The 12,545-nt window shown below is 42.4% G+C and overlaps 1 protein-coding gene across 22 annotated transcripts in view; it reads left to right on the forward strand.

Moving 5' to 3' along the window:
* cacna1ab (calcium channel, voltage-dependent, P/Q type, alpha 1A subunit, b) overlaps positions 1–12,545 on the forward strand; it is a 123,936-nt gene that overhangs the window by 86,610 nt on the left and 24,781 nt on the right. For 14 of the 22 annotated variants that reach the window (XM_067496650.1, XM_067496642.1, XM_067496636.1 and 11 more), the window contains 5 exons: positions 120–247; positions 898–994; positions 9,214–9,319; positions 9,729–9,836; positions 12,307–12,410. In XM_067496650.1, the coding sequence (XP_067352751.1) occupies positions 120–247; positions 898–994; positions 9,214–9,319; positions 9,729–9,836; positions 12,307–12,410 (543 nt within the window). Of the gene's footprint in view, positions 1–119; positions 248–897; positions 995–4,364; positions 4,462–9,213; positions 9,320–9,728; positions 9,837–12,306; positions 12,411–12,545 lie in introns of all 22 variants that reach the window. The other 8 variants (XM_067496653.1, XM_067496633.1, XM_067496637.1 and 5 more) reach the window with 3 other exon arrangements.

Genomic DNA, 12,545 nt, shown 5'->3' on the forward strand with positions numbered 1-12,545 from the left:
AATTGGATCAGGACAACTTTAATGTCAACTTTATGGTAACAAATTGTTGTTCAAGACCAAATTAAAGTTTTTTGGGGTGGAAAAAAATGGCTATTTGTTTGTGTACTGTAATCTGACAGATGCTGAATCTGTTTGTGGCTGTCATCATGGACAACTTTGAGTACCTGACCAGGGACTCTTCTATCCTGGGGCCGCATCACCTGGACGAGTATGTAAGGATATGGGCTGAGTACGACCCTGCCGCATGGTGAGTGGCAAAGACAAAAACGCCAAGAGGCGCACATGATATATGGAATACATGTCCTCTCTCATACATAGATATAATGAGAAATATCGAAAATTGAATGCACACACGCTGCTGATGTGTCGTAAAGCTGAGTTGCCAAACAAATGTACTTACAGTATGCTGAAGTAACTTCTAACCTTTGACGTTCTTTCCCATCCCAAAATGGGGCAAAGACACTTTTCATCCACAAAGTGTTGATGAGAAGGATCCACATCATGTGATAATAGGAGTTAAAAGTTGAGCAGTTAAGGATGATCTGTCTGAGGAAAGAGTTATCCAGCTTTCTTCCTGTCTGTCTCTCTGTCTCTTTGAACTTCCTTTCTTTATCACATAAGTTGTGAATAGTCAGAGATGAATGGAACCTTCTCCTCCTCCTCCTCCTCCCTCCTCCCTTTGTACTAAGTGTGAGTGAGAGTACAAGTGAGAGGAAGGATTCAAACACTTCTTTTACTTAGTGTAAATAAATGCTCTCTCCTGTTCTACCTTTTCTTTTGCTTTTTTTTTATCATCTTATCTCCTCTTCTTTTTATTCTACCCTCTCTTTACTTTGTCTCTCTGTGTGATCTGTGTGTTCCCTCACCTAACCTCCCCTCCTTGTATTTTTCTTGCAGCGGGCGCATACATTATAAGGATATGTACAGTTTATTGCGAGTAATCTCCCCTCCCCTGGGCCTTGGCAAGAAATGCCCACATAGGGTGGCCTGCAAGGTTTGGACCAAACCCCTAAAGCACAAACTTAAACGCAACCTGCTCGCCTTTAAGAAACTGGAATGAATGTTGCTTTTTATCACATTTTAAAACCAATTCTTTCCTACTTAAACTTTTTATTTCTTTTGGTTTGATGTTTCTGTTCGGGTTTGCATTATTCACTTGTTTTAATGTCATTTCACCATTGAATCATTTTGGGGGGGGGGGGTTTGTTGTATATGCATTCTGACATGACAATGAGAATGTTTGAGACAATGCAGAAATGCACACACACCCACTCTTGTACACACTCCCACACACACCCACACACACCTGTAGCGGTGTGTGAAGCATGAGGTGGTGCACTGCACTTGCTATTGTCTTCTGACTGAACGCTGGGGAAATTACACTGATGTGTTCACTCTTACTTCAGTACTATGTAAACACCAGAGTTTAGACTCGAAGTCAGCCATTGTCTTTTATTTCTGCTTGCTGTCTAATTTTGCCTGGGCAGAAAATGGTTGAGCAATGTGCATTGTTCTTGTTTGACCCGGGGTTTGGGTGAGGGAGGTGGGGTTATTTCAGTGCCGAGACACACACTGAGAGGGTTTGGTCTGAAGAGTGCCCCCATGCTAACCTTCATAGCTGTTAGCAAAGTACGGGTTTTCCACTGCATGTGTTATCGAGGTGACAGAAATCTGCAGGTTTTCGTTAGAGAAGCCATATTATGCATAATTTGGGGTTTGTATTTTTTTATTCTGGCGTACTATTGAAATAGTTTGGGACAATTTACAATTCCAAAAAGGAATGTATTTCTTTCTCTAGTGGACTTTTATGCAGTACTTCTTCTTCCTGTCTGTATGAAACAGTTTTTTCAGCTCCTGTCTCTTAAAAAGCCACGAGACACCAAGCTGATACTCACTAGTCAGACCCCCCATCGGTGGCTTTTTACCCTATTCCACGTGGCGAATCGGTGTCGGTGCCATCAATGAGAGAGACCACTCTGATTCTCTGCATGAGAAGAGATCACAGATGTAACGTGAGAGTAGCTGGGCAGGTAACTGTGTATTTTGTGGGCGTGCAGACTCAAAATGTATGACATTTTGATGACATTTTCTTGTGAGGGTCCAGAAGTGTGAGTGTCCACAGGATTGTATTGCCCGATCGAACGGTGGCATTGTTTAAAATTGACAGCAAAAAATACAAAAAACTTAATTATGGTGTTTTTGAAGTTGGTCTGCAGAAACCAGCTGTGGCTGAGCTTGGTTTAAAAAATAAAATCTGCAGATTCTTGCTCTTCCATGGCACATGTTTGTGAACCACTGTACTAAGTGAAATTTGACCTTAAGTTTTAAAGCCACTGTGCAGATTTGTCATCTGATGATGAAGTAATAGTGTGATAGCTATAGAAAAATGAAATTACCCCGGTTTAATACGCACAAATAGTGGCTTTAAAGATTCAAGGAGCCAGAACAGACATTACTTCTTGTGTGTGCATTAGTTATGTAGGCAGAGAGATTGTGTATCCCACATGCTTGTGTTGCCACATCTTGAGTGGGGACCGAACTATAACGGGCCTGGTGGTAACCGTTTATAGTCACTGTAACAGTGTGTCCAGACCTGCTCAGTTTGTGGCTCTGGTGTATGGGGGAAAACAAGGAAAGGGGCAGGATGTGTGTGTGGTTTGGGGCAGCGACTATGCACATAAAAGGTACTGTGTCCATCAGGTTCCTCTCAATGAGTAAATGTGTCCGCACTTGTTTGTGGGCCGTCTACATTTGGATCTCTGGAAGATGCTGCAGGCTTAAGCTGAAAGAAAAATAAAAGGCTTAGTCAAACCACCCAAATCATAAAAAAATACCACTGCTCTAGTCATGCAGACGTTCGATATATGCTGGGATTTTAGACCACTAGGTCTATTCCAACACCTACTGTACTGTGTTGGTGCGTGGACATAATCCCCTTCATGTGTGAGACACACTGATTAGCTGCAACATTAAAGACAATGTTGCAGAGAGGGTGAGCGTGGGCGCTCAGTGTAACGCTACACCGCCTCATACATGCCAAGCTTCGTCGCACCGTGTATTCTGGCGTCGGTCGATCGTGTCCAGCATTTTCCAGATTTTCCTATTCTACCCTATCAGCCACATCATTGGAACTACCGGGTGCTGTTCTCAGGGTAGATACAGCATCCTTGAAAATTATGAATTTGGCCTAATTTTAAGGTTTTAGTCTCGTCGACGAGACAATCACGGCACAGTCATCACAATAATTTCTGCCAGACAGAAAAAGAAAACTTATTACACACTTCACCGTCAAACGGAAAGCGTTGCTAGCCAACCTGCTTTTAGAAAAATGGCCAGTAGAAATGGTTACAAAGTAAACTGCACTGTATGTCAAAGGAAAACTTTTACCATTTTGAACTGATTTCGATTTGTTTACTTGTCTGTATTAATGTTGTGACTGATTGATGAATTTCTGCTAAATGCCACAATGTTCTAAACTATGGAATTCCACCCTCCCTTCCAACTGGAAGCGGGGCAGAAATCTCTGCATGGCTAGATGCTACAAGACATAAGTGACAAAACGCTTTTTGTGATGTGGGTGATGTGATGTCAGCCTACCTTCCTGCTATCATTGGGGGGGGGGGTTCTCCCTTGAACATCTGAAGGGGCAGCTGTGAGCACAGGTTCCTGGTGGACGTGCGGCCTCAGTAAAGAACTGCATTGACTTATCATTGTGACTCACTCAGATCTCTGCAGCGGTGCTTTTCTTTGCCTGCTAGAAGCCCCGCTGCCAGTTCTATCCGAGCGGCGAAAGAGGGCAAAGACCACAGAAATCCCAAATCCCCTTTTCACCTCGCATAGAACGGTATCTCAACGACTAACTAAACTAAATAACACTTCCTTCCCCCTCCTCCAACCCTTCCCCTTCTTCTCCAACCTTTCTCCCTCCCTTTGTTCCTCTCCTCTTCCCTATTTTATGATAAACCAGACTAGAAGCCACGTCACACAAGCCCTCGTTCTCCTTCGTTTTCTTTCTTTCTCTTTCTTTCACCACAGCAACCACATATCCACAGCAATCAAAACAATAACCTTTGTGTATTTGTTCCCCCCTCCCCCTTTTCCTTTCCTTTGTCGGTTTCTTTTTTTCTCCTCATGTTTGTCCTCCCACAAACACACCTCTGTGTGTCTGTGTCCTCCTCCCTTTATCTCCCCTCTCCCTGCCCCCCATGTTTTTTCTTTCTTTCCTTTTCACGTCGTCCGTCTTCGTTTGTTCTGTCTGTCTGTCATGTATGTTGGTGTGCGGGTGTTTGAATGCATGTGCGCATGTGACGTACGTGTGTGTGTGTGTGTGTGTGTGTGTCTGTGTGTGTTTGTGGCCACCCCAGCGGCCGGATCAGTTATACAGACATGTATCAGATGCTAAGACACATGTGTCCGCCGCTAGGCCTCGGGAAGAGGTGTCCTGCCCGGGTCGCCTATAAGGTAGACTCGCCCCCCACCTTACCCCTCTACACCCCTCAACCACCACCCTACCTCCTTGTCCCCCTCCTCCTATTATTCTTTTGTCCTCTCTTTTTGTTCCCTTCTCCGTCCTTAAACCTCCCCATCGCTGGGGAGGAAGCCTCTCCTTTCATCTGTTTAGACATCCTCGTTCCCTTCTACCTCCTTCTCTACCCACCCTCCCTCCCTCCTACCAGCGGTGTTCTCCTCATTGTCTGTCAGTGGTGGTTGTGGTGGTGGTGGTGGTGGTGGTGGTGAGCGCTTTCCTCTCTTCTCTCTCTCCGACCGCGGGGATGGAGGGATGGGGTTTTGTCGTGAAGTGATAGTGGAGTGGTAGTCACTTCTCTTTCTTTTATTTCCTCCTGCCAGACCGCAGGAGTAAGAGAATAGAGGAGGCTTTGCCAAACCTTCTGCAACCTGCACGGACGCATGCAAATACACCAACACACGTACACATGCAGTCGAGTCAGAAAATATCAATAGTGCAAAGATCTGACAGAGCATGTCCTTATTTTCCATTGCAAATTAAGGATCTTGGAAAGTAGGAATCTTTAACAGTTTTCGAATTGATGTTTGAATTTTTAATAACATGCACGAAGTTTTTACCTACACTTTGAGCATACCCCCATCTCTACATCCTGTTTTGTTCAACTGTTAAAATTCAAATAAAGATTTAGAACAAACATCTGGCCAAATTTTTCTCATTGTGGTTTACAGGTATGATTTCTTCTGGCAGAATATAATGAAAATTACTTCCTGTAAATCATGCTCACATCTGCACTACACAACTGATGGTTACAACTTTTGGCCATTACTGATAATCACTGAATTATGGAATCTAAAATGTAAAAATTTATAGTAAGGATCTTAAATAATTCGTTCATGTGAAAATCTGTAGCGTAGAGGCCAGCAGACAAAAAGGACTTTAACTAGGGTTATATTCATGCAGTGCAACTGTTTGCTTACGATGCTGGTACAGAAGGATCGGCAAGGGTGTCTGTCTTCAGTCCTCTGAGTCTCCTATTCCTGTGGATGGCACTATACATATGCACACAATACCACACACGCATACAGTGTGTACTTGCAGTACAAAAAATATTGCATATGAGTAGGAAAAGTTCTGGCCCCTCTCGCTTTTTTTTTTTACCTTTTTTTGTCTTTTTCCAAGATGCTCTTTGGACACCCAAGGAAACATCAGTAGTATCTTTGCCATTTTTGTGCCTCAGCTCACCAGGGAAAGGATTTGGGTCAATCATTCAGCATTTACTGTCTCGTCTTGCTGTCCACCCTTTTCACCATCTGATTAGAGTCCCACTCTATCTATCATCTGTCACACTTTTTCTAACTGGCATTCAGATTCATCAAAATCATTTTAAAAAAGATTATTTGGTGCTTGAGGAACATGTAAATAGTTCCAATAATTGTTTTTGCGCTGCTAAGAGCATCTGTGAAGTAGCAATGGAAAGGCAAATGTTTTGCCATCAGTGGTAAAGTGTGTGCATCAGCTGTAAAACATCTGATCTCTGATATCAATGCACCTTTATAGCCTTTATAATAGGAATTTTCTTTTGACTCAATTCAGTTTCAATTCCGCTCAACTTTTTAGATTTTCCATTAGGCAGAAGTTGCCAGGACTGTCCCTTGTCACCACTCGAACACAAAACGCGTCTCTTTGCTATGCATGTAACAAGAATCCAGATCGGCACACTAGGAGACCACGGGAGTTTCGTGCGACATCGCTGTGACAAGCAGTTATATGCTTTACATTGGAAGACAAAGTACCACTTACTAAAAGTGTGTTGAGTGGAGTTGAGCCGGTACAACACTGTGAAATATATTTAGGGCTTTTAGGGCAAGAGGATGTATACACTGAGTCCACTTGGATCCTTGTGGCTGTGTTCAGGATATTTATGCTGCGCATTCCCTTTGGGTGCGCACAAAAAGAATGAGTTGGCCTTTGGTTTATATACAAATCCCGTAGTGAGACATATTTAATGTTAATATTTCTTTGATGGCATCGGTACAAGGCTGCCAGTTCCTTTGGTTTTACAGTATTTGCACACTCTCCACGGTGCTGATATTTCACTGAATCTGGGTGTTAATACCTCATTCATTACTCTCCTGTCGTATTTTCCTCCCTTCTCTCTCTCCTCCTCACTGTCTTTTCTAAACTTTTACTTACTTTTGCCTCCTTTTCACTCATTCTTCTGTCCTTTTACCTCTACGTCCAATTGTCTGTCAGCAATCTGAAACCATCTTCATTCCTTCCTAGCATCCTTTCATCCATAATGAGCCCACTCTGTCACTACCTTACTCTCCTCTCCTCTCAGTTTGTTCTGCTTTCTCTCCAGAATGTCTTGGCAGTGGCCCCATCACATACTTCAGTCATCAAAGCCTTCCTTCACTGATTCAATTTCATAGAGAAATCCATTTAAAGAGATCAGAAAGTCTTCATGTTTTGTCAGAACAGAGATGGTAAGGTTAGACATCTTAAAAGTTTTTTGACATTGATAACCCTTAAAGTCCTTGGCCGAGTTCTTGATAGTCTCTTTACTGGACACTAGGCCTTTTCCTTACTGGAAAAAGTAGTTTGGATAACTTTATTCCTACGACACCTTGTTTTTTCGACTTAACTTATGTCAGTGTTGTTTTTAGTCTTCGTCTTTATCTCTTGTCTTGTTCTGTAAGTTTCAGCCTTTCTCTTCTCTTTCCTTCTGATCTACATATGCACACACTGAGTCCCTCCTTCTGTCAATACCAATTGACCCATGTTTTTTTTTAATTCTTCCTTTGCTCTTTCAATGTTTTCACTACCTTCTTCTCCCTCTTCATTCTCACTCTTCCCTTTTTATCTGTAACTACATCTCATGACCAAGCTTAGATTTGCCTAGATTTAGCTCAACTAACTACTGTCCCCACAATGTGTCCCCTTTGATAGACCCCCCCCTCCCCTCACCCTATAGCCCTACTACTAAAAAGTCTGGTTGGTCCAAAACAAAAAAAACAATCCTTAACAATTCAACAATCATCACAATCTCTTTTTGATCTTCTCTATGATTTTTTTTTCTTCTTTCAGGGAATGCCACAACTCTAATCCTCTCTAACTCTAACACCCCCTTAAGATACTGCACCCGTTTGGCATTGAGAGAGATCTTGACTTGATATGAAATACTGGCATCGCTGTCCAATTGGACTTTGGTTTAAAAACGTAGAGAGAAAAAAACCTAAGAAATGAAACTCAGTCAGTAGGATCAATCCAGTTGGATTGAGGATACTCTCTTTGCGCGGATGCACGGCTGCTTGTATTGTGAAAGTTGGGTTTTGAGGAAAATCGGGGAGTAGTGGAATGGATAGGTGGGAAGAGTTGGGGCTTAGATACAGGAGTGAAGTAAACGCATGCTGCATGCTCTGTGACCAGGTTTTTGGGATTTTTCTAGGGGGTATCGTGTGGTGTTGCATGCAGTCCTCACACTCTGTCGCATGGCTATGAGCGACATGCAACCTGCCTGCCGAGGGCTGTGGATGTTGGCTGATGCCCTCTGCCTTCTGCACACTTGGCTTTGGGCATGCCCGACACTCAGGAACACACAAGCATGTACACACCCACCGTCATTGTACTACCGTGCTTGCCATTGTGAGTGCCCAACGCTCATGTTCGTAGGTAAATCCAATTGATGCCATCTGGTCAGGATAGGAACGGCAAGCAGCCCCAGCTGGCTCAGCTTGTTTCGTTCTATCCACAGGTTTCTCCATTGGTTTTACCTGGTATAGACATGTGAAGACAGGGAACCTCCTTACAGGTAGGGGGAGCTCTATAGCAGATGCCTCATTTAAACAACAGCAGTCTCCTGAAAAAAGCTGAATTTCACCAGTGATACTGTTATTGTTTTCTAGTCAACCTATTTTGTCTCCAAAGGACTCCAATTAAGCACCCTTAATTGGAGTCTGTGGAAATAATTGTTTGTAAGTGGGTGGAGATGTATGTTGGGGTTGAAGGGGGTTGGTGGGTGGTAGTTGGTGTATGTGTATATATATATATATATATGTATATATATATATATATATATATATATATATATATATACATATTCATGTGTGCAACAACAGAGATGTGTATATGCGCCAGTGCATTCACACATTTAGGGAACATGGGCACAGGTTGGGTCGGAGGCCATTTTTGGCTCCGATTGTTCTTCCTTGTGGTTCTCGGCTCTCACAGTTGCTTATCAGCAGATAGCTCCCATTAGATAGCTGTGCTGTCTTGTAGAGTATCACTGGAAAAACAGGAGACGCAGGGACTCGCCTTTCTGAACACAAGCAATGCTATTGCACTTGCAAATGCATGCACTGTTTAAATAATTTAGTAATAGTATATATTTTAGTAAATATTATGCGGTGGACTGACATACAATCACTTAAGATAGAAGTCATTTGCCACTGGACTTTAAAACTCAAGTGCCTAGAGTTGAAAATCGCTGACTTAAACTGATCAGCTACACTTATCAGATCTGTATCTGAATTAAAAATAGTGAAACTTCGTCATCCTCGTGCCTCTCTAAGGGAATATTAAACGTGGACGTATCCAGTCCATTTCTAATTGGCTGTTGTCTATGGAGCTCTCTCAACCAAGCCCCCAACCCCTCACCCTCTCCCCTTCCTGGAGGTTTAGGCACACCATTCTTTAGCAAGGACATGTCCCTTTCTCATCCTCTCATCCTGACTGGCTCTCCACAGAGGCTGTTGCGCATGGATCTGCCGGTTGCTGATGACAACACTGTGCATTTTAACTCCACTCTCATGGCTCTGATCAGGACAGCACTGGATATAAAGATTGCCAAGGGTATGACCCTAAAGTACTATCATCCCTTTAATCTGTTCATCTCTGTGACATTCCTGTCTAGTTATCCTCTGTATTCCTGGGAAATTAGGGGTATGATTGATCACCTGTCCTTTTTTTTTTTCTTTTTTTTTTTGAAGTGCTTTAGATTATTGTAGCTAATAGAACAAAAGTTTACTCATTCTGACACTAACAAATTGCTTTTTTGTTGGGTGAATGTGAACATGTGTGAATGGATACCAAAATTTCTTTTCGGATTTTGTACCGTTGTGCATCTCCTCTGGTCTGTACTTTCTTTGCCCTGTGTTTATGTGTGTGGTGTGCCTGTGAATGTATGTATGTATGGATGCATGCTGTCTACGTGTATAAATGTCATGTGTATGTGGGCGCCCTGGGTCATGGAACAACCCAGGCGGTGCAGATAAACACCAGATGGATGCAGAGCTGAGAAAGGAGATGATGGCCATTTGGCCAAACTTGTCACAGAAGACACTGGACCTGCTAGTTACGCCACACAAGGGTAAGTTGCAGGGGAAAAACACATAGGGGTGTATATGTGTCCTATCACCAACTCACCAAGAGGACAGCTTCTACCAGCCAGTGTCATTCACTGCTTTGCATCTCCTGATCAGGCTAGTACAGCAGACATACATGATATACATATACACACTCTACATACTATGCATACATACCATTGCAGATTGTGTACATAACGTCCATGTAGTACTGTGAAAATATCCCAGCAACTACTGGCCAGGGTCCTATAAATATGAGTCCAATCATAAAATCAAAATTTTATGATTTTAGTAACTCTGGTTTAACCGGGTTTTTGTGTTGCCTGGGTCAAAATATCTCTTTTTCGTCTTGATCAGTGATAGATGTGTAAACCTTACAGTAGGTCTATAAACCATGGGCCCGAGTGCTCTTAATGACTTGTTGAGCTATAGTATCCCCATTATTACCTGATACCTGACCCTTTACTGAAGAAAAGTTATGGGCTTTGTCTTTATGGTTGTCATCTTCATGGCAAACCATTTTATTATGGAATATTTATTTTATCATATAGGTGTGTGAATTACTATAACAACAAAGACATGGCTCCTCACTGTTTTCCCACCAATGAACGCGGCAAACTATAGGTATTTGTTCGAAGGCTCATCCAATCCAGAGGTATTGTTGTGAGCAAAAAATGTACTGGTAAAGTTATTATTATACCAAACCTATTTCACATTTAAAGTCTTGGTTACCAGTAACGGTGAAGGATGTAGTCCTTCCTGAAACCTGGTGAACTGACATTCTTTGTACAGTTGCTTCCCTTGTCCCCTACTTGGTACATGTTTGGGGGCCTTTTGCTTTGCCAACTATGAACTAGCGAGGTACTGGTTTCATTTTTAGTTCAACAAATAGACACAGGTAAAGTTAAAATATGGACGAACTCTGAACTTCTCACTTAGTTTGTGCATTATTTGCATTTACAGATAAACGTCCCACAAACAAATGCATATGCACTGTTGACACACTCACATACCCAGACATGTAGATGACATCAGAGTGAACAGAGCAGCATTCACACCCACACCGCTGATCTCTTCACCCATTCAGTCCTGGTATCAGGGGGTGCCTCCTATAGAAGATCCTCTATAGAAGTCTTTTCACTACAGGAATCCTTTAGAAGTAAAACTAGACAAACAGGTCACTGTATAAAATGATTATGATGAATGACCTTAATCAAGACATTCAGTTTTGAACACAGTAATTTCCAAATATTTAATAGGTGGAAACAATTATGCATGTTTAGCAAGTTGTTTGGCTGAATGCACGGCAGCTAATAAGGTACAAGATATGCGTTGTCATGTGTTATTGCCCAGTAATACAGTATGAGAAAGGTCTGAGCAAAGTGACATGCTAGAATGATTTTTAATGCTGGAAGACTTGTAGCCACGCCACTTCGAAAGTTACCCACCCAGTGAAGTTATTTGACCATCAAAACAAAGCTTGAAGGCTTTTCTCATTTTAAGCGTGTCCCATCCAAGCTCTGGAGACGTCCATGTATCTCTTAGTGAGGTGGCTACCTTAGTCCTCAGCCTTAAATGTGAGATTAAAAAACAAATATGCTCGCTTTAACGCAGAGAAAACTCAAGTAATCGCCGAAGTCATACGAATATACGAAAAAGATATATGAAAGGACATAAGTGCATAATCTGCCTGTGAAAAGACTATTGGCTTTGTTGTGTTAATAAGTGTACAGTGTTGTATTTTATTTGTTGTATGCCAGTATGTGAGCTCAGCTCTGTTTCAGTTAAGGCTTGGACAGAAACAGAACAACAACAACAACAAAAAAACTCCTCACACTGTACAGAAGAAACCTCACCACCAACAGTTTGGAGGTGTAGTTGCACGACAGCAGAGAAACCCCAGCACATAATTACAAATGCCGACAATGTATTGGGTCACTTGCGTAGCCACTGCATATGTCCAATGCAGGACCATAAATCAAGCTTTAAACACACTGTGACCAAACCATCAGACATTTATCTGCTTTAAATCTGCACAATATTGGCTAATGGAAGCGTGTTTGCCACATTAGCTTAAAAGATTTTAACAATTGAGAGCAAAAATTTGTATCAAGGGTGTGAACTTATGTATTGCTTTTTCACTTCTGTCCAAGTATTCTGTGGATAAATAGCTACAAAACAAACCCCTGAGCCAAATCACGAACTGTGGTGTAGCAGTTTTCTTTCTTGACTTTAAAAACCTAAATCTGTCCCTCTAAATCGGATATTTACGACCTGAAACAGAACTGTCCCAACAGCTGGTGAATTCTGCATGTCCTTATGAATTCTGTGTCAGTGGTTTGCGTTTCAATGTGTATGTGTCCCTTGTCCCCCACTCCCATTCCTTCCCCCCCACCCCCCTCCTGCCCACCCCCCCGGCTCAGGGTCCCATCTCACTCGGGTCTAATCTTCCAGGGTAACTTCTCATTTTCTCAGCAGCCACAGACTTGACGGTGGGCAAAATCTACGCCGCCATGATGATCATGGAATACTACCGGCAGAGCAAGACGAAAAAGCTGCAGGCCCTGCGGGAGGAACAGGTAGACCCTCGTCCCCGAGAAATTCCAGAATGTGCAAGACTCGTTTTCCCTTTCACTTCATTACACCTTCTTCCTGTTATCGGCACCCACTAGCCATCGGACTTAGCTTTTACTGTACTAAATATAAATATAAAA

This window comes from Channa argus, chromosome 3 (genome assembly GCF_033026475.1).
Source record: "Channa argus isolate prfri chromosome 3, Channa argus male v1.0, whole genome shotgun sequence".
Taxonomy (NCBI): Eukaryota; Metazoa; Chordata; class Actinopteri; order Anabantiformes; family Channidae; genus Channa; species Channa argus.